The sequence below is a fragment of the Monopterus albus genome, unplaced genomic scaffold (genome assembly GCF_001952655.1).
Source record: "Monopterus albus unplaced genomic scaffold, M_albus_1.0 scaffold2.1, whole genome shotgun sequence".
In the NCBI taxonomy this organism is placed as follows: domain Eukaryota; kingdom Metazoa; phylum Chordata; class Actinopteri; order Synbranchiformes; family Synbranchidae; genus Monopterus; species Monopterus albus.
Window position 1 is genome coordinate 2,503,280 of NW_018127882.1, and position 25,824 is coordinate 2,529,103.

Consider the following 25,824-nt stretch of genomic DNA (forward strand, 5'->3'; position numbering starts at 1 on the left):
GCGCACCCTTAGAGATAAGGTGAGGAGCTCAGAGTACAACCGCTGCTCCTCCACATCGAGAGGAGCCAGCTGTGGTGGCTCGGGCATCTGTTTCGGATGCCTCCTGGGCGCCTTCCTAGGGAGGTGTTCCGGGCATGGCCCGCCGGGAGGAGGCCCCGGGGAAGACCCAGGACACGCTGGAGGGACTATGTCTCTCGGCTGGCCTGGGAACGCCTCGGCACTCCCCCGGAGGAGCTGGAGGAAGTGTCTAGAGAGAGGGAAGTCTGGGCATCTTTGCTTAGACTGCTGCCCTCGCGACCCGGTCCCGGATAAGCGGATGAAAATGGATGGATGGATGGATAATACAATTGGTAGTATTTTTGTGATTTCTTTTTCAATTTTACTAGGCATGCATGACAATGACACTAACAGATACTATGGTAATAACTATCAGACCTAAACCACAGACATTCTACTGCGCTGAAGGGTTGTTGTCAGAGCAGCAACAAAATTATGTCATTATGACATTCATTAACCCTGTCTTGACTCATTTATTTACTGGAGGGGACTGGGGTGCTGTAGGGGCTACCCATCCATACTCATCATTGCTAACTGAGAGAGTAATTGATTACGAAAATAATCAGTGGGCCCTGGTATAAATATGTATCATATTGCTGTTTGCAGCGTCATCTGTTGGGTATGACATTTATTTTAACAGAATGGATGCAGCTCTTTTCCAGGAATATATTGAATAATTACATTTATATGCACAGTTTCTTCCATCATTTTATAGCATAAAATTTGATTCTTTAATTTTGGAGTAAAAATTCATACTCTGATTTGGATGAAAATACAAAAAACTATTCCACCACTCTTGATCTTTCCACAAGCAATAAATGTTTGTAATCAAAAATTCCATATAGATGTTTAAACTCCACCGTTCTGAGTTTCACTCCAGTCTCTAGTCCACTAACCCATGGTCACCTATTTATTGACTGGCTGGACGAGGGTGAGCTTCAGGTCTTCCACACCACAGCTTTGCATCAGACTCATCGTATTTGAGGCACGTTGACCTACTGGGCGCCCTGGTCACTGCTTATTGGGCTTGACGCTGCTAGATGGCGACAACACTAATTATCAACATCTGGAAAGTGCTTGCCATCCCACAGCCCAGTGCAAAATGAAACCTGGTGATCTGCCATAATGTGTCAGAGGAAATTAGCATCAGTCCAATGTTGGTGGGTGGAGGGGGAGGGCAGGGCAGGACAGCAGGAGTCGGGCTCATGACAAGGGGGAGGAGGGTGAACTGCTGGTAGAGGACTGATTTCAGGGCAAAGAGATTTACATGAATGTGTTTCCTCACAGAGCTGTGAGAAGATGAACACAGCTTTTGTTGCATGTCACTACTACTAGCACTAGTACAATTACAGTTTCCATTATTACTTTTACAATTACAGCCGCCAACTAGTGCGACAACTACTACTAATACACCTCAAAATAATGCAGCCATACAGATATGCACGCATGAAGGCTCAAAATAAGTCAAGTTGATTTTTATTTCTGAAGCCCAAAATCACAAATCTGCCTCAAGGGCTCTCCTAAAACAGAGCAACATACTAAAAAAACTTTATTACTGGTAATACTAATGGTGCTGTCACATTCACTACTAATACAACTACTATAACTATTGGTATTGTTCCTAGTACTACAACTAATTTAATCACTACTCCAATTAGTATTGCTATAGAACTATAGCTGACGACCTTTACTGCTACTACAAGCACAACTGATGATACTGTTCCAAATAGAGTACTACTGTTACTACCTTTGCTATTATAACTTTTACTAATAATGGTGTCACTGCAACTCCAGACACTACCACAATAATGATCTTCAAGTGTCAATAAACATGGAAATGTAAGCTGTTGTGTAAACAGTTTAAGTAAAGTTCTTAAATTTGTTAATTTAACTTAAAAACACTGCCTAAGAAAACACTACTGCTATTACTAACAATAATAATATTGATATATTGATAGTATTAAGCATGATGATTATGTTGATGATGAGAATAACACATGCTAAAGGAATCCTCACCCGCTGTAAAAGGTTGAGGGAGCCGCAAATTATAAAGCTGTTGGACCTCAGCTTGTATTTCAGACTTGTTGGAGCCTCAGGCAAAGTCAAGGCTATAAATGGGAAAGGTGTTACTAGGCTTTGGCTTTACATTGACATGTGTTTGGCCGGCAGCCAGCATCCTCTATGAAATCACATATTTAACCTTGATTTATAGACACATTGTCATAAACATTTTAATTTTTGTAGCTCTTAACATTTTGTTGTTGTCCTTTCGTAGTGATGTTTTTTTACAGCCCACATAATGTATTTGACTATTTTACTGTTCACACTTGATCGATGAAGCTCTGTATAAACCCAGATGTAAAAAGTGTGATTTAAATAAAGCTCATAAAATTCATTTTAATGAAATGGAACAAATAAGCCAACCTACAATAAAAGGAATATGTGCCCTGCACTGCTGACTTCATGTATCAAAAAACAATGTTCTTTTTTCCTTTTATCTTGTCTCATAGAAAATCCTGCATGGTCACAATATCTTTGTCTTATCAGACTAAATCAATATTAAATTTATGTTAAAAAAATGCAATAGCACAAGAGCAACAACCTGGATGAAGGAAATTCACTGGTTATTAAATAAAAGAAGAAAATGCAGAGTTTCAAACCAAATTGAAAGAACCCATGGTTCTGTTGCAGGGCAGATGGGTAACTGAAGTGACATGCTTTTACATACTGCACATTTTGTGTTTTTAAAGATTCTGGTAAACTAAAGATAATTGTTTAAAAAAAAGTTGATTAACCCCAAGAAAGTCCTGCTTCAGTCTAACTGTTGTATTCTTTTTGTCCTTTAACAGGAAAGTGATAGTTTGTGGTGGGACGCCTTTGCCACAGAGTTTTTTGAGGAGGACGCTACTCTCACGCTCTCCTTCTGCCTCGAAGATGGACCAAAGAGATACAGTAAGACTTCTAATATTTCAGATAATGCAGTAATCCAAGTTGTTTAAAGTTTTTAATTTTTGACATTATTATAGCCATTTATTGCCCAACTGGTTGAAGCTAAATAGTGCAGCTGAAGCGTATCTGTTGTAAACGCTACTTTTTTTTATTCTATTGTGGGAATTCGTGCGGGTGCTATATAGCAGTTACTTAAACTTCACATTTATTTATTCAGACACTTAAATAAAATGGTGGAGGATTAATATTGGGCACTATGTGCTAAACAGAGGGTAGATTTCAATTCCTGTAGTTGTGTCCATGTTTCCATCACTTAAATCTTCCATGTGTCTTAGTCCCACCCATGTAAAATGCAAAAGAAAAAAAATCAAGGAGAGAGGCATTGAGGAAACATGTTTTACAGGCGTGAGATGTCCATTCCTTTGTTCCCTCTTCTCAAGCACCTAATCACAAACTGATTTCTGATTAAGGGGCGTGTTGATCCAAAAAGGAATTCTACAAAGGATGGTCTTGTGTCTCCTTGCTCACGGCTTCTTCAGGATGTCCTCTGGGACATCCTTCATGAAGGCGGACTGTAGCGACTTCTGGGTTGAGCAAGGAACTGGGATTTACTAGGCAGGAATTGGGATTTACCCAGAGTGCTTTTGGATACATCCCATGAACTCAAAATAGAAAACAGCGGTTCTCCGTTACTGAATTTAAGTTGGGTGCTCAACCTCAAAAAAGAACAGAATGTCAAAAATGTCAAAGTTTCACCAAAACAAAATCAGGACAAACAGCAGATGATGACGTGACTGTTTTCTTTTTTTGGCCTCTTCACTACTACAGTTTTTTCCTGACTGTTTCAGGATGGCTGCTAGCGATTTATTGCATTTTATATAAAAATCATGTGTCACATTTTTCATAAAAAGGGCTTTAACCAGCAACGTGTTGGTAACATGTCTTCAAGTAAAACACAAGGAGAGAAGCAGTAAACTGTGATTCCCAAGAAGCATTTCGGTAGTAGGGGATCCACTCCTCAAACAGATGCAATACTAATAGCAAGCTAAAGATTTAAATTTGATAGAAACATAAGATATTTAGCAGATTTACTCAGGTGGCTTTGCAATTCAGGGGCAATTCAGTTGGGAAAATATGGAATTTTGCCAGTGTGTATATATCTGTAGTAGTTTATTTAGAGCTAACTGCAATACCAAACTAGCAAAGGAGTTTTAGGAACAATATTTAGATAATTAAAACTGATGGCCACCTTGTATGTTACTCATTCACCTAATTTCATGTCCGCTTTTATTGAACAGTTTAACAATTTCAGTTATTTCAGTGTCTTGATTAATAACACTAACGTTATCCCACAGCGTCTCTGAGCATTTGCTGGGTTTTTGTCACGACTGTTTTTGGAGATTTGGTAAAACAAGACATCTGAAGATTTCTCTATTTTTTGACATTTTGTAACCTCAATGATTGATAATTAAAAAAAATAAATGGCACATTAATCAATAGTGAAAACAATGGTTAGATGCAGCATTACTCTGTACCTACACACAAATATAAATGGTATAGATCATTGCTAGCTCTCAGTAATAAGGCAGCTAAACATATTTATAAATTGTTAAACTATTAGACCATAAAAAGTGTTAATTTATATGTCTTGTATTTTCACAGGGTCTGGTTTAGTGTTGGATTTTTAGAAACTTTAAGGGCCTGAGTTTGAGGAAATATTTTCAGCACTTGACTGTGTGCACTTTGAACTCACTTGCATAGAAACACCCACGTTGCAGCTACAGTGACTGAGCAGAGGCCGTTATTGAGTTTGTGATACTGTCCCGTTCATCTCATCTGCATAGGCTTGTTTTTTTATATCTGAAACATATTGAATATCACACAGACATAGATAAGGACTTGGTGCTCTGAAATGAGATGTGTCTGCTGCTGTTTATGTGTTAGTGTGTGTGGTTTAGCTCAGTTGTGGAGGAGTAGGAGAGCGGGAGTGGAGGATTGTTGTGAGCTGGGCTCCGGCTTGCTTTTCAAATGTAAAAATAAAAATCCCCAGTGGTGCAGAGACGGTAACCCTGTTCCCCCGGGACCGGGAGGCTTAACGCCATGGCGATGATGACTCACCGTCAGTCGCAAGCCTTCCTCGATTCACATTCAGGTGCGCTAAGATGCACACATGCACCCACACACATCCTTTACCAGGTCCCTATAGACTTACATTAATTTCCGGGACATTTATTCTAACCTTAATCATAACTGCTACTTGCCTAACCTTAACCCTTATCCTAACACTCAACCAAAGCTGACACTTGCTCTGACTTTACACCACATCATTTTTTCAACATTCGACGAACTATGGGGACCTGGAGGCTGGTCTTCACAAGTGATGCCGGTCTTTGCGAAGCTAGTGTGCCCCAAGTTTTCTGAAAACAAGGACAAGGACACACACACACACACACACACACACATATACACCATTCAGGAAAAGTCCACCACCCTCATATGTACCCAGCAACAGATTTGACTGCAAAGAAAAACTAAAAAATCACACTTTCTGAAAGTGATGTTGTCTCTCTGCAGTCCACATTGGCAGCGTTATACATAGAAAACAACTACAGTGCATCGTATAGAAAAACTGACTGTCAAACATATTCCATTGAGTTATTTTGGCCACTGCTCAGTACTGCTGTTAATTTTAGGTAGAGCTGCAGAGCATCTTACAGTGAGGTAAGAGTTCAGAGTTATGTTCAAGGCTGTTTGGAAGTTTCTAAGGACAGTTTCAAGTTGGTGAACTTACATGATATAGTAAGTAATTACAAAATAAATAGCAAAATCATATGTCCACTGCAAATAATAGCCTCTCATCCTAAATGCTAACATGCAGCATAGCTTAGCAGCTGCATTCATTTCAAAATGAGAAAAGCAGCAGGGTGGCAAGCCCACATAGTACTGTTGCAAATGTAGTAGTATCGCAAATACTGATGCTGTTGATGCGATTATGGGATATATTCTTTATTTCTAGCGGACTAACTGTGCTCACTCAGAAATGGTCTGCTGTGCTGTTGCAGCCTAATCTTGAAGAAACACATTTGAATAAATTAAAACTTTTGAAACTAATTACTTTTCTAGCTGCCCAACTGGAGTTATAACATCTATTCATTGCAGTCATAATAACATCTTGTCTTCACAGTAGTGTTAAATCTAGAATCCTACACATTCGGTTCATTTGTTGCCTTGTGATATTTTTGTTTATTAACTATTTCAGTATATACAGTATAAAAGCTAGTTACTTCCTCTACTTACCAGTATACCTCTGCTACTGCTTCATCTTCAGAGCTCTGTCCTTGGTCTCCTGCAGCTCCGCTCCTTCATTCTGCAGCTGGTCAGGCTGCCACCAAGTAAATCTGAAGTCGATGTGCATTTATTTAAACTTCATAAATAAATGGAACAGATTGACTTGTGTGTCTCAGTTGGTCAGAAGCAACCTGATCATTTTACTGCAGTGTCTACAAACCTGACTAAGCAAACAAACACCCCTTTAACAGCATAAGAAAGTACATGAACATAGTTATTTGTCACTGTATTAAAATGTCTGTCAGTTATTTTATTGCAGGTTCCAGGCTGGTGTTTTGAATGTGGGTGGATTTAGATGATGTATTTAAGTTAGAACAGTTCGCTGACACCTGTGTTGGTTCTGAATCAGTTTCTCTCTTTTCCTCCTTCACCCTTTTCTTTAAATCTTGAATCATTTGCACCTTCTGTACTTTCTCCATGTTTTGTTCTCCACTGTTGCATCCTGAGTCTCTCCCTGTCTTCTTTCTCCTCCAATTTAAAAAAATCTGACAGTGCATCGGGAGTACTCAGACCTGCATAGTGTTAATTACAGTACCAAAGCAGCAACAAAGCTGACAAACTGAATGGTCAAGTCATGTAAAAATACCTTTAGACACACAGGCTCATAAATAAGTTTGTGGTTGTTGACTGTGTTCAGTCCACTGACCATTCTGTACTTTGACAGAATGTCCAGATTATCAGCCTGTCTCTGAAGAGAACTAGAGCTTATACAATCTTTTTAAAGCTAAAATTGGACATGACTCTAAATTTGATTATAAGTAGTATAGTCTGTTTGTGGAACTTTTTTCTTTCTTTCTTTTTTTACTGTTACTGTAGGATGTGAATGTAGTGACGAAAGACAGAAAAGAATCATGCTAATAAGTGGCTCAGAAATGACCATTAAGAGTGTTATACATTTGCAGTATTTGAATAAATCAGTGTTTGCTTTTAAGGGGAAAGACACGTCCGGAATCTACCATTTCTCTCTGGAGTTTATTTCTGCACAGTTTCTTTTGTAAGGAGTCATTATTGTGACACAGAAATGTCTGTCTTTGTTATCAGGGTGCTTTGGACTCTTGTATCCTTTGTGTTTTTTATTTTACGGTCCAAACATGTAAGCTCGCTCTGCTGTTGCATTCATTGTTAGTCACTCTACAAAGCATCGGCTGACTGGCTAACATATAAAATATAAACATGACCATCTGTGGTCTTACTCTGAAATAATCTTTGCTTCCAGCCCTGTGAAAAAGCAGATATACAGCATGTATTTGTCGTTGCACAGGTCAGAACAGCACTGACCAATGGAGATGTGAGAGTGTAGGAGGCAGAGAGTGGTTACCAGTGGTTAAAAGGGCCATGCATACATATTGGAATACTTACAACAAAATAAAAGGTCATAACATTTTACAGTGAAACAAAGACTCTTCAGACTGTTATACTGCATAGGACAAGATATTAGGTCCTCAGCAGTATGTATTCTGAATATGAAGGTTAAAGTCGTGATTTGTGCTTATTTTTTTGGACCTTATTTTAACTCTACAGTATCATACGTTTGCCACGGCATTTGTAAATTGAAGAGAGAATTTTTGTCTCGTTAAAGATCAAACATACTAAGCAAATGAAAAGGGCAAGTCTGTGTATATGTGTGTCTTCTTATGCAGCTGCTGCTTGTAAACACATGTTGGTATATCTGAGGTCGTTCCTGACAAAATGTTTTTTTAAATATTCCATTAAAATAGGCTTAATGAATGTATTATTCAAATAAGGCACTTTATGCATACTGAATGAAAGTGTAAGAACTTCAACACAGAAAACCTTGTTGAAGCTGAATTATATTTTTTGAGTCTCTCAGTAGCTTATTCGATAATTACAAGGAAATAATCATTTCATTCTGAGGTGCTCTAATTTCATAACGTTCAACGGAGGAAAAACTAGAAAAGCCAATTTACCTAATCTTTTTTTTTTCTTTTTTTTATTGCAAGGAGCTGCGCTTACGTGTTTTGTAACTTGTCTCCAGCTGGTGTTCATTGTGGCTTCTCAGAGGAAATAAATAATATCGGAAGTGCCTGTATGTTAATTGTTGGAAGAGGAACACTAATACAGAGACTTCTCCACCTCCATCTCTGCCTTTTCTATCATCTTATCCTTTACTTTGAAATCAATATTTGATTAATCAGATAAAAAAAATCAAATGATTCATTGATCATCAAAATAATAACTTGTTGCTATCTTAATCTCAACTGCAGGATGCTTCTCAGGGGCAAGTAAATCTCCAGTTTTACCCAGTATTTTAACTGTTGTACCAGAAAACCAGAGACTGAGATAGACAACCTCATGTCAGTTTGTTTCCTGGTGAAACGGCAGAGATTTGACAGTCTTACTGTAAGAGCCAAAGCACATGGCTGCTCTCTGAATAATTTCCCACCCTGTGTTATTAATGAAAAGCAAACTTCGACACATCGTCTATCGTCTTTAAGTGCAATGTACATATATCGGTAACACTAACCATGACAGAAGACAACACAAGCAGCTTATCCAGGCATATTGCATTGTCTTGCCTCGACTTGTTTTGCAAAGATCTGAGGAGGACTAAATGTGAGCAATGAGAATTTGTAGTCTCCAATATGTCATAATATTTTATGGTGTCTTTGGAAATAAAACTTATTAAAGTTTTGTATTGCCAGAGCAGCATATTGCTTTGATAAAAATTAATATTTTTAATATGTACTTGCTGGCATCACATTTCATCTTTGGACCGAGAGTGTTTTGGTGCATGTTTGCGTACCCCTGTGTGCGTGTAAAACAATTCTCCATCGGTGGAGGCCAATTATTGCTTTTTACACCAGATATTCAGAAACTCTATCTAATTATAGCCCCCAATTGCAATGGCCTGAACATTCGCTCCGGCACCTTGTCTGGCTCTGCAATCTATGAGGCTTCTGATGAAAGCTGCACTCCATGATGCAATCAAAGAGCAAGGCTCATTTTAGAAGTAGTTCAAACAAGAGAGGGAAAACTCTGCATGTTTAGTGGGCTGGTTCAGGGCACACTGCGAAAGTGATTCACAACACATTTACAATTCATCTAGTTATTCTTGCATTGCAGCACGCAATAATTGCAGCGATAAAATGACCACAGCTAATAATCTTTAAGTAAGCATTAGGACATAATGAGGAGGAAGAAAACATGGAGAAACAGCTTTAATATGTGTGAAAGAAAGAACAGCAGTGCCTCTACTCTGGAGGAAGGTTAACAAGGAACTCACTTGGTGCTATGAATTAAAAGTGGGAAATGTTTAATCATTACGAGTCTTATGTCCAGATGAAAACGTGATCATGTTTAGATCTTTTCTTAGGCCAGTCTTGCACATACCAACATGATCACAGTGAGCAGCTATTACAAGTATTGGCTAAATCTGCTTTTGTTGTATTGGCTGAAAATATCTTAAACAGAAGAACAGGATGTCTTTAGCTGGTCCAGGGATACAGAGAAAACACTGCCAGTTTAATTTATGCATTAGTCTTGTATTTAGCAAAAGCCATCATGTGTTGTTGTGCATCAGTGGTTTACTTTGCAGTAATGACCAGCTCCTTGTTCATAGTCCCATTATAAAGCTACTTTTGAAAGACATTAATCATTTTATTCGGACTACTGATTCATGCGGTTTTATCCTAAACAAAAGAAATTTGAAAGCTTAAGCAACTGCACGACTGCAAGCCTTTTAGCATCAGCAGACTTTAAAGAGAACTGGTAAGGTTGCTGTTAAGCCTCAGCACTTCACTGTCATCAAAACACCAGATGAGGGAATATCTTTTAGAAGAATGGTGTTCATCCCTCCAGTAGAGCTCAGAGACTTGCGGAGTCAATGCCAAGGTGCACCGAAGCTGTTTTGGGGGCACGTGGTGGCCCAACACCTTACCAAGACACTTTATGTTGGGTTTTCTTTATATTTGTCACCCGTCTGGATGCCCAATATTTGCTCCCCTTTTAGCTCCGTCTTGGTTTTCGCTGCTCCAGAGAAAAATACAGTAACTCTACTGTGTTCACCAGCTAGTTGCTAACTTTGCATGATATTTGATGCTGGGCTGTTGCTGGGATAATCAGAGGTTGTTGGGTGAAAACAGGATTTACTGAACCAGTGAATGTGCTGTAAAATGAAAACAATGTGCCAAAAGAGACTAAATTACTGCAGAGATGTAGAAGGTTGCAAGAAAATTTTCATAGTTTCATCACTGCAAATGACCCCTTCCTTATCACACTGTAATCGTTTGATTTGGAGGAAAAACGTTAGTGCAGCTGTAATTAAGTCTGTAACAAGTCACCATTGGAAAATAAGATACACCACATAGCCAGATCATAAACATGTCTTTAGCAATGCCATGCACTGTGATAAAGTTTGTTTCCAGCTTTAGCTCATCTCTACAGTCATCATAATGTAAAAAAAAGTCTTTTATATTGTGTGTTCTTTGTATATCATCTTGTAATGATGTTAATGGACAGTCTGGACATATCTTTATTATATTTAGTCTCACCCTAGTGTTTCACATATTGTCTCAGCCTCATACATAATGGAAATAATGTTTATAGACAGAGTTCATACATAGAACCTGAATGGTGGGCTGGGATGGAAGGAGAAATCTGAAGCTATAATCTGCCTCCCTTTCTGTTGAATAAAAGACTGACAGCAGAGGGTTGGGAAGGCCATGTTTGAGGGGGGCTGTATTATTGAACTGGGTGCTGCGAAGTAGAGAAGGAGAGGCGCAGTCCCAAATGAAGGTACAGTACGGGACCAGTGCAGTGTCAGCCTGCCTGTCTGCGTGTTCATGTGTCCATATTTATTCCTCTATATCTTATTGAGAATGTGATTTTTCTGTTCAAGCAGTGAGCAGTGTTTGTGTGTGAATGTGCACGTCTTAGTGAATGTGTGTGCGTTGGGCTGAGAGTTAAAGGGGGATCTCAGTGCTTCTGTGGAGGGGGTTGTTTTGAAGGAAGGAGGGGAGTGGGGGGACAGTGTGCGAAGCTGCTTTACAGAGAGATGGATAGGATGGATTGAAGGTGTAGAGCGGTGATTGGCAGGTGGGATGATGCGACCCTGGCTCAGCTGCAGCGCTGAGATGTAGGCTACGGCTGATTGACAGTCTAGTCGAGCCTGGGAACTACGGCGCTGGATCGGCCACAAAGAGAGGCAGAGAGAGAAAGAGAATGAGAGAAATTATAGATTTAAACCAAAACATGTAGCCTTAACATTTTGCTGTGTGTGCTGTTCCTGGATAGTTCGACACTGCCATCTATTGTAAACCGTGCTCTGTGTAATTTTATAACATTTTTACAGTTGACAGTGTGCAGATCCAGCCTCTCTCTGTTTAAGTTAGTTGAGCAGAAAGAGAATGCAGAGAACCTACCCTTCAGAGAAACAAACAATGAGTCATACTGAAAGCACTGTGAGGGTGAAATCTACTTAATGTATATGAGCAGGCAAAATTATACAAGCATCTGTTACAGAGTAGTGCTGCTGTCGTCCTTCACCATAGCTGTAGCCTAAAGGTGCAATATTTGCTTCATTTTCAACACAGAATTTTTTTAAATCAAAATATTTTTTTCTATTAACTTAGTTTTTTGTGTATAAGATTTGAAAAAGAAAAGTGAAAAATGCCCATCAGCAGTTCCCATGGCCAAAAGTGACATCTTCATATTGTATGTTTTCTCTGACCAACAGCTGAAAACCCCCAAATATTCAATTCACGGTAAAATAAAACTGAGAAATTGCTGAAACCTCACATTCGAGAGGCTAAAATCAGTGAATGCTGGCAGTTTTGCTTGATAAAAAACTAAAGTCATTGCTGTTTATTTTTCTGTTGATCAACTAATCTGTTAATCAGAAAATATGTGCAGCACTCCATTCCTCATTAGAGTGCATGTGAGTAGGAAAATAGTGCTTCTTAAGGAGGAAAGTCTTCAGTTCTTTCAGGGAAGCAGCTGAAAAGGTTCAACATTGTTTAGAGCTGTTGACTTCTGGGGCTGTGTGAGGTGTTTCACCTCATCCTGATGTTCATGAAGCTGCTTTTAAATAGGTTAATTACTTTCCCCCAAAGCTTTGTGATCTAGGTTTTGTCTCTAACCCTGTGTTATGCACCGTTGTGCTCTGGACTTGGATATAGTCGGTTTTTGGACAACAGCCGAGTGTGGTAAAGCTGCTGTAACAGCACAAAGGTTGTGATGATGCTGTGTGCTCATTTCATTCTGTGTTTGTTAGGCTTTGACCTAGAAGTCCACACAGCACTGTTTTTGTTTTGTTTTTTAAACCAGTGCCTGACCGTGCTCTTGCAGTTCCACAATCCCACTCCTGTTTGCTCCTGCAGAGATTTTGAACACTCCGGCTTGCAACAGTGCTTTCTTCTGAAATCCTGCCTGCCCCGTTCTGCAGTGACAATAAGACACGTGTAGTGTTTATAGACTTTACTTAAATCTGAAGAAATGCTTTTACTCAGCTTTTTAATAAACCAGAGTTAAAGTCTGATCTGAAAACAAGGCTTAACTCATGCCTTTAAATGTAAAGCAAAGAAACAAACAAAATAAACATCCCTGTTTCTTTACAGTTTATGTTGTTCCCTTAAGCAACAGACAAGATGCTGGAATATCAGACCTATAACACTAGCCTCCCATCTTCATATATCTCCCCACAGTTATGATGCAGAGCACACAGTCCACCTACAGCATTTGTGCAGCACTTGTGTTGGGTGTGGTCAGACCTGCTGGATCCATTGCACCCCTTATTTTACCTTCTGATTACTATTCCACAGCTGTTTGCCTTAGTTTGCTGTTACATCTGATATAAAATGTACAAATTTAATGTCATCAAATGATTGTTTCAAAGTCTAATTGCAGGTTGTTTTGTTATTTTATACACTCTCTCACTATGATGTCCACCCAGTGGCAATTAAGACACTGACTTGAGCCAGTTGGTTGTTTAGCCAGTGCCTGAATAGAAAGAGTCTGTTTTTCACCTGGCGATAAGCGTGTTATCGTTGCTTCTCTGCCACTGCTCTCCTCTCCCCTCTCTGTGTGTGGTCTGTGGAGCCAATCAGATCGGATGCCACCAGTCTGAGTTGGCGCCGAGTGAGGTTGAACATTCACATTATCAAGCAAAAGGCACAACAAACAAAAAAAACAGTTTGTTTCAGCAAGTTTGCTTGGGCTGAAAATGAATAAAAATGTTGTAACGTGTCATAGTGATTTCTGAATGAGGTACACTAAATCAACAATTATCAGAAACAGTCACTTGATTCCCATGACAAGAGGCAGTAGCAGCTTGTCTCTGTGTAGCTGATGTCCTCTATCAGGTCTCATTAATGTGTTGGCTAGACAGAAGGGAAAGGGCATGTTCCTGTCATATAAATCCTTTAGTTTGAACTTTTTTTTTTCCTTTATTTGTTTTAGAATTTTTTAAAATATATTTATTATGAGGGGTTTTAAGTGCATGTGTCACCAGTAATTAAAAGTACCGTATTTTGTTGTTTAATTTGCTGCACAGTATATTAAATTAGTATGAATATTTTTAATGACTTTTAATGCTTTTAAGTTTCCAGAGTTTTGCCAGCTGCAAACACAGCTCTGACGCTCTATGTGGAATCTGATGTAACGTTTCTAGTCTTTAGTTATCAGTGTAAAACAAAAACCAAAGCATGAGGAATAACAGTGAACTCAGTGAGACAAATACATCTGTAGTAATATAAGGCTAATTGATGATAATGCCTTGATTTGATGTGAATCCAGTTTTGCTACGATCCTGATGGGTTTTTTTTTCATGTGTGCACTAGTGGGTGTTTGCTCAGCCTGAGTCTGATGAAAATATCCAGCCGAAGACATGAGATGTGGTGTTGTTGCACTCTTTGACCAGAGAAGAAAGAGCTAAGTCTTGTTAGGACATAATGTGGTTCTGAGGCTGCTGAAAATCATAGCCTTTTTGTTTTAAAAACCGTATCCAGTATCTAAAATAATTGACGTCAACTCTTGCACAGAAACCTTGCTGTTATGTAAGTAAGCACATTAGGAGGTATCCACAATTCATTTTAACAAAAAAAAAAACAAAAAAAAAACACACTGACTGAAAAATAATATTGTGCCATCACTGTTTTCTTGTGTGTCGTTACTTCACTTGGACCAAATAAGGTTTCTTTATTGAATGCTTTCCACAAACTACAGACAACAACAGACCTGAAGGACAAATGAAGAATTAAAAGAACAGACATTACTGATTTTAAGTAAAAACACCGGTGTTTGTTTGCATATTTGTGGTACTGTGGTAATACTTATGGAATAACATTATGCTAACATTTATCTGAGAGAGACCTAGTTTCTATAGCAGTGATACCTTTTCCTTAGTGGGACTGTGGGCATAGCAGTCAAACAGTCATCTATGATGTTTAGCTGCTGGCTAGAGAAGACATAATTTACCATAAAAATGTCTTATGAAGTGTTCTCATCTTTTTATAACAGTACATTACTAATGGTTCAAATATTTCCTTAAAGTAAATGCTTAGTTCAGATATACAAACAGATTAGCTCCTCAGTTTCCAAAACATTAAGCATGGAAACCAACAACATAATCATAAAATACAACTAGAAATGCACAAAACGTTGAACAATACATTATAAATTCCTGTGCTATGTGGCTAAAGCAAATACTTTTATTTTGGAGGGTACATTTTGGTGCTATATTTAATGTTATAGGGGTTGTATGTTGTAATGTAGAATTTATACAGTTTCCTACACAATAAAAGGGAGTTTTCCATCAGTGCTCACATTGTCTTATGAACTGTTTGTGTTGCTTTTCCACTGGCTTTACTTCCTCTTTTGTTCTCGACTGTCTCTGGGACAGCCCAGTCTCATAGAATTTACCTGTGTTTATCTATTTCTTAAACATTTGTTTAATTCTTTGTCATGTCTTTGTACAGTTTTTGCTGCAGCTCAGAGGATATTTGATTAGCCTGCTGATCAGGTCACGAGTCTTATATTAGCGTGTCAGGCTTTGTCTGGTCCAAAATCGACTTAAAGATAATTGCAGGTAGGGGGTTGTTTTCAATGCTGAGCTTTGCAGTTGCGTGGGAGATTTGCAAAACTGGAAACATGCCAAAGCCTGGAGAGAAGGTAAAAAAAAAAAAGTCTTCTCATTTTGCAAATGTGTTAGTTATTAAAATTTCATTGCATTCAAGTTGACAATAGATAGGAATATAGAATCGTTATAATTTTTGAAGCACATAGAACTGCTAATGCAGAGATATTTGTTGAGGCAGAGCTGCTTTGTTACTTAGTGTTGTAACCATGTTGGCTTACTGTACATAAGTCATTCAGTAACTCTTCTCATGCTGTTACACAGCCACACTAATTAATGCAGTTATGCAGGAGAGACCCTGTGAATTCTCTGCTGGTGACTTACAGTAGGATGTGTGGTCCTTGTTAGACAGCACAGAACAGAGAAGAGGAAGCTATCTGAACTTTTTTTTACTTAGAACTATTTTAATCACCGATAAATCAGTTATGTAGTCATAGATATGTGAACTGAGAAAACCCTAACTCAGTTCACATATCTATGGCTTCTACTGTGTTATATCGTGTGTAGTTATTTGTGATGGCTGTATACTGTCCGGAGTACATGGAGAGTGGTCAGTCGGGTTGGTTTCCAGGTGGCCTGCATCAGGGTGGGAACCAATGTATGTGGCTAACAGGAAGTGGGGAGCAGCTATCAGAGGGTACCAGCTGTCCAAGAGGATGGGCAGGTCCCTTCACTTCCTGTTTCTCAACACCGTGTGTGCCCTGGAGCAAAACAAAACTAGCTCCCTCTTCCAGTTTGAGAGACAGCAGATGTCGCAAACAGCCCTCCTTTTCCCTCTGTTCCTCACATTTTCTCCATCTTTCCCCCCTCCTTCTGTTCTCCTCTCTTCATTTTCCTGTCCTCGCTACTTTTCTTCTTGCTGTCTGTTCTCTTCTCACTTTCATCTTCTCTTTCCTCCTCTGCCAGCTTACCCCCAACCCAGTCTTAGTTCTGCATCCTTCTTACTCCTTTCTTCTTTTATCTCTTCTTTACCCTCATCTTCCTCCTGTTCCTGTTCTCCTCTTCTGTCTCTCAACTATCCTTCTTTTCTTCCCCAGTGTCCTCCTTCTTTTTGCTGGTTTTACCTCATCTATTTTGCTTTACAGTACAGTATATACAGTATGTCTATATAAACATATACTGTCTGTGTTGTACGTGTGTTGCATGCCAGTTTACTGTAGGCGAGAGTTTCATAGTGAAATACAGTATGAATTGGCACAAATTAAGATCACGCTTATACTGAGAAAATATTGTGTATGAAGAAAAAGGTAAAGAAGGAACAAAAATTGTGTACATACAAAACATACAACTTTTGATGTATAATCTAAATTCTGTGGAAAATAAGACTTTTCCTCTAAAGAGAAAGAAATGCTGTATCAGACAGCATCTTCAGAGTTTGGAAATTATAGCATTAACCATCTCTACTTGGATTAAATTTCTAAAAAATATGAAATAAACATGACATTAAAATACCCTGGGAAAGTATTCCTGGGAGGTCTCTTACCGTACACATCTGCGGTTTGTTCTGCTGAAACGTAATTTGTGAATGTTTGCTAGAAGTCATGATGGCAAACATGCAGTTCATGAAAAATGAAGAGTGACGTGCAACACGAGCTTTTAACAGTAGAACATTCCAGAAAGGGCAACAAGATGGGCTCTGTCAGAGAAGTTAATGGATAATGGATTTCATCCACATACCGGAGAGCAGAAGAAGAATTCCACCTGGAAAACACTGGCATATACAGTGTGCACACACACACTCATCTGCATACACACAGCGAAAGTGAGAGTAAGCTCATGCTGACACACAACACACACAGGTAGCGAGTGCTCAAAAGCACACACACACACACACACACACACACACACACATAAATGCATCTGTAAACATGCAAACACATTCACATAAACACTCAGAGAGACGGCATATGTACTGTACAAAACACACACACACATACGGATGTGCATGTGTACATTCACAGCAGAGTTATTGACACATAGAGAAATCCATATTTATATATAATACAGTGCAGTGGAGACCCATCAGTCTCTATAGTCTATGAAAGGGCCTACACCGCTTTACTTAAGGTATTAAATGTTTATGTGGTGTTTTTTCATCCCTCAAGAACCCTTCTTTTTACACACACACACACACACACACACACATTTACAATCGCTGTAACAGCTGCCCAAATCAGATAAGAAATTTACAATCAAGTCTTGTTTTCATTCTTTTTTTATGTATCCTTTTGACAATAAATAGTGCAAAAACTGTTTTTGTGCCATTTATTATTATTATTATTATCAATTCAGTTATTACCAGTTTTTGCAATACAGGTGTGTTTTAGCAAGTACCCCATGCTATATCTCAACTAAAAATACTGTAACAATGACTTCCATTCTTATGCAGCTAATAGGATGGCTGTGCCTCAGCAGGTAGAGTGAGCATAACACCAAAATGCCCACAGAGGCCAGCACCATGAGAGTCTGAGAGTGAATGGACAAATAAAGGAAGCACTGTGAATGTTCTTCTACTTAAGTGCAGTGGTTCCTAACCTTTCTGGCTTGTGGCCTCTTAAAACGAGGCAGTATGTTTCTCTAGTTGTTTCATTTGAGGTAATTTCGTAAAAAAAATAAGATAAATCTGGATAAAGTGAGAAACAGGAAGGACTGATCTGACAACAAGAATACATGTTTTTCTTCTTTTTATCCCAGTAATCATCCTTTGACCTGTCAGATTTATTTTAGGACCACGTAGAGGGTCCAGACTATTGACTGTATATAAAAGATGGACAACCCCGCCGTGACAGCACCCACCAGTTTTGTGGAGAGCAGACCAAACATGGTCAAAGAGGTGGAACAGACTAACAACTAAAAGACAATCTGGAGCACATTCAGTTTGCAACACATTCCTGCAGTAACACACAAATTCATCCTGTGCTCATTTTGCCTCCTTGACTTTGTGGGACCCCCCCCAACCGTCCCCTGAACGTAACCCCTCTCCCTAGGTGAGCTGCTGAGAGCCTAGCAGGTATCGCTGCCTCTTTTAGATCAGGGCTTGATTGTCAGAGGCCAAACAGCACAAAGCGACACTCATTACCATTGATTTAGACTCTCCAGGACTCTGACGTGTGTGTGTATGTGTATGAGCTGTTAATTCACTCCAAGAAGATCCCATGATCGAGTGTTCACGGTCTGGTTGAACACTCAGTGACATGCAGGGTTGGATGACATTTCCAGTTTTGTCCTTCACAAAATGTGTGAGCTGAGTTTTTCACTGTTCCAGTATTTGGCCAGCTGTTTGTGGTGGGTTTGGTGGCGATTGGGTGTCTTTGTCTCTTCCTCCTCTGCGTGTTGTGCCCTCCTTGTGGAGCTACGCCCCGGGGGGTTGGTGCGACTGGGGGCGACCCCTGCTGAATTATTGATAGAGGTGAAGAGGGGATGAGAGCTGGCCTTGAGGGAACCTTCCCCCCTCAAGCCCCAACACTTCCGAATCACCCCCACCCCAATCCCTCCACCATCCTCTCTTTTCCCTCTTGCTTCCCTCTCTGCTCAAATAGTCACCATCCACGCGTGGCGTGAGGTTGGATGAGGGTGACTGGAGATGTCTCTCTCTCTCTCGCTCTCACTCTCTGTGTCTTTCTGCTTTGCCATTTTTCTTTTCTCTTGTTACAGCTTCGTCCTTATCGCCCTCTTCCTCTACCTCCCAGATTTCAGCTGGGAAAGTCAAAATGATAGAGGTCTATTCAGCTGAAACTGGTCTGCAGATGTTGAGAAAACAAGACAAAAACATACACTGTCTTGATTTCTCCCACTGTGAATTACCAGCAGTATTTGTCTGCTGCTGAAACGCCTTCTCTTGGCTGTTGTTTGATTCTTTCTTCCTCTCAAAACCTGGAAAATATACAGTAAAGTTTGATTAATACTGTATGTTACTATATATATATTGATAAGCTTTTGATAAGCTTTCATTACATAGACTAAACTTAATTAAACCACAGCACAACCAGTTTTGAAGAGCTGTAAATGCTTGGAAGAGGCAACTATGGCATTAATGTCACATATATTAATATGTGACATTTGGCAGAGAAGGCTACTTACTGTTGAATTTTCAGCCCTCTGTTATAAAACCAAGGAGAAAAGGCTAGACCACCTTTCTCCTGCTGTGTTGCATGATTTTACTTTGTTCATAATAAAGGAGGTCTGTCAGTTCAGCATATGATTATTTACATGTAATGATTAAGTTGATGCTGCCTTCTTATTATTTGCATCTTTGTATATTTGAATAAAATTGCAAAATCATGCATGTTTCATAAAAAGTAGGCTGATGTACAATTAATTCTCTATGTTTTGAAGGGAATGTAATGCTGATTCGCAGTCTTGTCAACATAATAAGCACTTCATTGAACATTTATGCAGTGTCACAAATTTTCATTCTGAATGTACTCTATCTGCACAATGCATGCCATCCACCCACCACCCTTTAAAGAGAGTCAACAAAGACAGTTAACACTGGCCTTTTTTAAAGATTAACACTAGATACTTTCTGAATAAATAAATGTCAGCACTGAACAAATACCTGTCCAACTCAGATAAGCTCTCTCTTCACTCTGACTGACTGTCGGGACTGGACTTATTCTCATGATTGGTTTTTAATGATCAGAAATTCCATACAGAAGAGGAAGAATTGAATTTTAACAGTGATCCAGGCACACACGCTTTCTGTACTGTAAGTGTACATACAGTATGCAACTGACGAGTTAGACACTAGCGCATGCTAAAAAAAACAACCAAGGAAAATGTATGGCATGGTTTTACTTTTTTGATTCACCAAATGATTTCTCCATCACGTGAGTTATTGGCTGTTGTTAGTCAAGCTGCCTTTTGGTCATTAAAGTAGTGATCTTGAAATTGAACTGAAACTCGCCGTTAGAAGGTGAGAGTCAGGATGTTGGTTTTCTTTTCATAAACTATGCTGAGGATTGGTTGGACTGTTCTTTTCTTGTCTGTGTTTGCATGCCATGGTTTGAGTGACAATAACTTTGATAAGAGGGGACCTCTAAAAGTCAACACAGTGTTAAACAAAGACATCTCCTCGCTTTGCCACCCAGCAGCATTCATTTTTGAAATGTAATTTCGAGCTACGCGAACAATGGTTTCCTCCGTCTTAAATGTAGCGGCATCTTAATGATGCGCTTTGGATGGTGTGTTTGGACAATTGGTCAAAAGGGGTTTTAATGAAATCTGTTATTGTTTTTGGTTGCAAGGGCAACGGTGGAAGTGTTTACTGTACCTCACAAAGTAGAATAGAGCAGCCCCCACAATGACAGGAAATACACAGAGAGAGAGAGATTGAATTAAAGTTTTATGACTGATGAATATTTCATGTCCTGGGCAGTGATTCCCACATTCTGGTTTGTGTTTGTGCAATTGTGTGCGTGTGCCCTAGTGTGTGTACAGTATATACACTTACTGTGTGCACAGGCTTCAGTATGTGTATGTGAAAGTGTTCTTCTGGAATATATGCTGGGTGTTTTTAACCCTTCCTGTACACTCAGACCTACCAGGTCTCAAGGAGTAAACCCAAAAGGTAGCATCGTCAGTTCTTTATTTCAATTTATGTAACATTTTTGTCCCAAGCACCTGAGTTTTAGGTTTTCTTGGGATGTGCATGCTCTACCTTCACTACAGTGAATGGTAATCCCACTATAGACCCCTACAGCATGGTTTTGACTTTGGTTTATACTGAGTCGAACTGCACCAGTTGTGTTAAACCAAAGCTTTGTTCACTTGTGGGCCCTCATCACACATTGCATGAGTTGGCTGCCATAACCCAGACATATTATTAGTTTTCTGGGAAACGGCTTTTGTGCGAGCAATAGCAATAGCGGTGTAACCCCTTAGTCCAAAACTATACAAAGAAGAGACAACATATGATCACTCACCGATGAAGTGATGTTGAGCACATGTGAAGCTTTTCTGAAATGGCTTGCAGTGGTGAGTACTCACCAACAGTGGTCAGAGGAAAGGCACACAAGAAACCAACAGCATATTAGACAGCAGCTGTCTTAATGTTTTGGCTCATCAGGGTAAATCCCCCTTAACTCAGTCTGCTAAATCCTTATCTTGAGCTTAACTGTGGAATGGATTTTTACAGAGGAATAAAAGACACCAGTATATATAGGAGGAATGACTGGTTTCTGTCAGAGTAAAGAACAGGCAGCATTGTATAAACCTTTAAACATCATGTGTGTGTTGTTGTTGTGTCTTTTGTTGACATCTTTGCCCGTGTCTTCTGTGAAGCACTGTGCGATGACGCTGTTTGTCAGAGGCTTGACGAAGTTAACTTGAGTTAATCAGTTTGCCGATGATCTAATACTCCTCCCTGTTGACCCAGTAACGCTGGCTCATGACAGGTATTTAGATAAAGATATGAGTCAATGAAGACAGACATTTGTTTGCCAAGTAGTGTAGGCTCTCCTCGACCATTGATTAGGCTCAGAGATCAATATGTCAGCTTGGTTTCCATCCATGCATCTCTCCTCTCACGCTCATCAACAGTAGCTTACACTGAGGGGTAATAATCAATTTTAATAGTATTTTTAGCTCGACTTATTGATTACAGCACATACTGTTCAAGTCTAAGCAAGCACTGGTTTGTACACACGTCACAGGGTGAAAAAGAAAAATCAATATTACCTATCTGAGTCTGTTGATCTACTGCTTTTTTACAGGTCCCATAGTATGTTTTCTTTAGCCTAAGCTAATGTGTAGGTTATGGGGTGGTGTTCAGCTGGACCTGAGGTTACAGGAACATTCAGTAACTGTAAAGTCAGAGCTTATCCTCAAGGCAGGTATTCTACCCCCGCTCAGCCATTTTAACCACTTGGGACTGGAATCACCCAGGAGATAGGTGATTGTCTTAAAATGTAAAACTAGAGAGCAGAAGTGTCAAGAGTCAAAACACTCCACTGGGAAAACACATGCTTCAAACAGCACAGTGTACACATTAGCTTCTGCCTGAGACCTCAGAGGTCTTCTTATGTTTGAGCTTTATTTAGCATGATGTGTTGTGATGTGATGTGACACACATACACCAATAGTAAGTCAGTTTGGGAAGGAAAGGAAGTAAAGTAAATTATATCAGGTACATAAAGGATAACTTAAGTAAGTACAAACAAGCTTCAGGATTCATCACCAATGTGTTAAAATACTTTGTTTTTTCAGGTATTTAATTCACTGGGAGCCAAAAAGAGTAGACAACCACATATCCAGAAAGCTGAACCTATCGTGATATATACTACATTGTATAAACATATTTTATCACCCATGCCTTGTAAAGATAAATGTTGAAAGAGGAAAGAATTGTATTTAGCAGTGTAATGTGAATAACTATTGCCCTGATCTTTCCAACATTAGTGCCATAATTTTTCCATGATGCCACACAGGGAATTGACCTTCTAACCTTCTAAGTGCTTCGCTCTACCTTTTGAACTCTGCTGAAATGAGCCAGCAATTGTCTGATGAACATTTGCAGGATGCAGACATTATGGATCATCCACAATTTCTCCTTGCTCCCTTCTCATTTCCACCCTTTTTTCTTCCTGCACTGCGGAGAGCTGCATTTGCTGCATAATCGCCCACTGAGTATCTCCCGACTTTCTCGCTGTCAACCCCCCCCCTTCTTTCTTTCTTTTTTAATTTGGCTTCGTTCCGCGAGCTGTACTCCACCAGTATGTGCTTCAGTCGTCCACTAGCTGGACAGGTTGGACAAAGATCACTGACAAGTTTGAGTGGTCTGGGTTTGACTTTTCTAATTCCAGACTGAGATAATGCTATTTAAAAAAGAAAAAAAAAAAGGACAAGATCTTTTCTTGCAAAAATGATTGATAGCTCAAAATTACACACAAGTGTTGGCACTTTTCAAAGGATAGAAGTAGCTTTAATGTGTGGCTCACAAAAAAATTACCATTCAACACAGTAGATCATAGCAGTCTATATTTTGCAGATAGTGAATGATGAACTTTAAGTAATGACTTCCACGTAATAGCTCTCGTTTAGAGTAGAAATCCTCTTGTGTTCGCTGCCATGTGGAGGCTTTAGTAACAGTTATTACTATTTCAGCCATCCATGGGATCCTCCTCCTCCTCTCAACCTCATGAAAAAGTGAGATCGCTCTTTGTTGATCGATTCAGCATGAAGTTCTGGGGCTGCTTTGTTTGAATAACCACAGTGTTTGCTTCTTCCACTGAAAGACACCTTTAACTGCTGGTTTAAAGTGAGAATTTGAGACTTTTAATGTGAAGCTTATACAAGGGGCCGATGGAAAACATTTTCCTTGCTTAGAGACTTTTGGACAAGCCACCTGAGGGTAAATGGGCACACAGTATCATAAAGAATGGCCTAACAATCACTGTTTACTTGTCCTATGGTGAGAACTAATTTCATTTTAGTTTTATCCTGATATTTGCGACATATATAAATTAATACATAAAACTAAAATTATCTATAAAATGCACTATAGGAATAATAATTCCTCATAATTAAAATGTAGCACCTATGTTCATCACAAGGATTTATTTTGTTTATGCATGTGGTTGTGCATATTGTTTATCTGCAGCTTCTGTACTCCCAAGGTGCATCATTACTGTGCATGTAAATGCTACAGTATATATGTGTCTGTATACAGTATGTGTGTATGACTTTGGTAGTGGACAAAAGAGACTGAGCTGACTCGCACTGTATGGCTCTTCTGCTCTCCTGCGCACCATGGATGTCAACTTACATGCACGTATGAAACACATACACAAGCACAATCATTTAGACATACAATATGTGCACATACAAACACACACTGGTAATCACTGAAGAATGTGCCAGTACGTACACAGTATCCAGCCGTCCATGTGTACGTACAGTATAGTGGAAATAAATATCATACAGACCCACTCATGCATGTGCAGATAACAAACATACAGTACATAAAATATAAGATAAAACTACAGCCATGTCTTGTAACAGCCTATTTTCACACACCTACAAACACCATCAAACCATTTTGCTACTGAAAGACACACAGTATCAAAGATCGGCTTTGGTAAATTTACTTATTCTATATTAAAATACTATCATCTTAATTTTGTCGCTTTATATTTTTTTAGATGTGCTTTCCGGAAAGCTTCTTGTATGGCTGCCTATGCTTCAAATATCTAAATGGCAGGAGAGTAAGAAATTGACACCCTGTCCAAATTTAGAATACTGCCGACCAACACCAACAATAAACTGATCCTACCAACAAATATTGTCTGTCATTCTGCTACTGTAGATTTAAATTCTCTCTTAGAGCTCCGCTGTTGTCCAAACACTACTAAAAACACATTAATGAGCCACGCTGTTGCACTGAGTTACTTCACAAACACCATCCTGCTGCTGGAAACCCTCACTAGAACTTGGAATGTGGATGAATGGGCAAGAGAAAATAACGTGCACTACAGTATGTACCACAATTTTAGTACCATTTGCTAAAACCTCTAGTGCCCAGCTGTTTAGGAACCTTTAAAAAAAACAATAAAACCACAGTGTTTGTGACCAGTTTTCAAAGACTGACATCTTCAGTAGGAAGGAGAAGCATAAAGCTGAGTGCTGAGGAACAGACTGCATTGTTGGTTGTGTCTTTTGATTGGATTTGTTAGCAATAATCAAAAATATGGAACAGCGCCCACCTTAAATTATTTACTGTGTTTTTTAATGTATTTATCTCAAACCTGAACATGGACACATTGCATCTATTGTGGCTGTACGTTCATTGTGTCACATGTCACTGATGGGGAGACGAATGTTACTCTGCCTATGTGGTTGAGTCTCGGTGTCGGCATGAACTCTGTGTGTGTGTGTGTGTGTGTGTGTGTGTGTGTGTGTGTGCCAGCCAGAGGCCCTTCTTTCTTTTGACGCCCTGCTCTCGTTTCGAAGCAGAAAAATCACTCCCGCCATCCCGCTGGCTGACGTTGCTGGCAGGAGTCCTGGGGACCGACGGGGGGAAACAATCCCAACAAAGTGGCATGAATTAATGTGACTAATTAACACCACGTTAATTATTTGTAATTGCATGTTTGGGTACACACTACTTGAGAGACATATGCTGCTTGTCGTGTTCGCCCAAACAAGTGCCAGCTAATCCGTATCTCTGGAGTGCCCCGCGACTGAAGACGGGCCAATCAGCACACAGTGCAGGAGAAAGAGAATGTGTGAAGGAGAAGAAGAGAGAGAGAAAGAGGGCGAGAACAGTGGGGTGAGGTGAAGAGGGAGGAACAAGCTGAAGATCCCCACATATATTTCATGTCATCTGGGCTTCATGCAAGAGCTTTATCCTTCTGCAGTTTTTGGTGTGATGTTTGCTTTGC

At 39.5% G+C, this 25,824-nt stretch overlaps 1 protein-coding gene across 5 annotated transcripts in view; it reads left to right on the plus strand.

Annotated features, from left to right (window-relative positions):
• Positions 1–25,824, plus strand: part of ldb2a (LIM domain binding 2a) — a 93,693-nt gene that overhangs the window by 27,666 nt on the left and 40,203 nt on the right. For all 5 annotated transcript variants that reach the window (XM_020593533.1, XM_020593548.1, XM_020593513.1 and 2 more), the window contains exon 3: positions 2,907–3,009. In XM_020593533.1, coding sequence (XP_020449189.1) covers positions 2,907–3,009 — 103 coding nt within the window. The remainder of the gene's footprint in view (positions 1–2,906; positions 3,010–25,824) is intronic.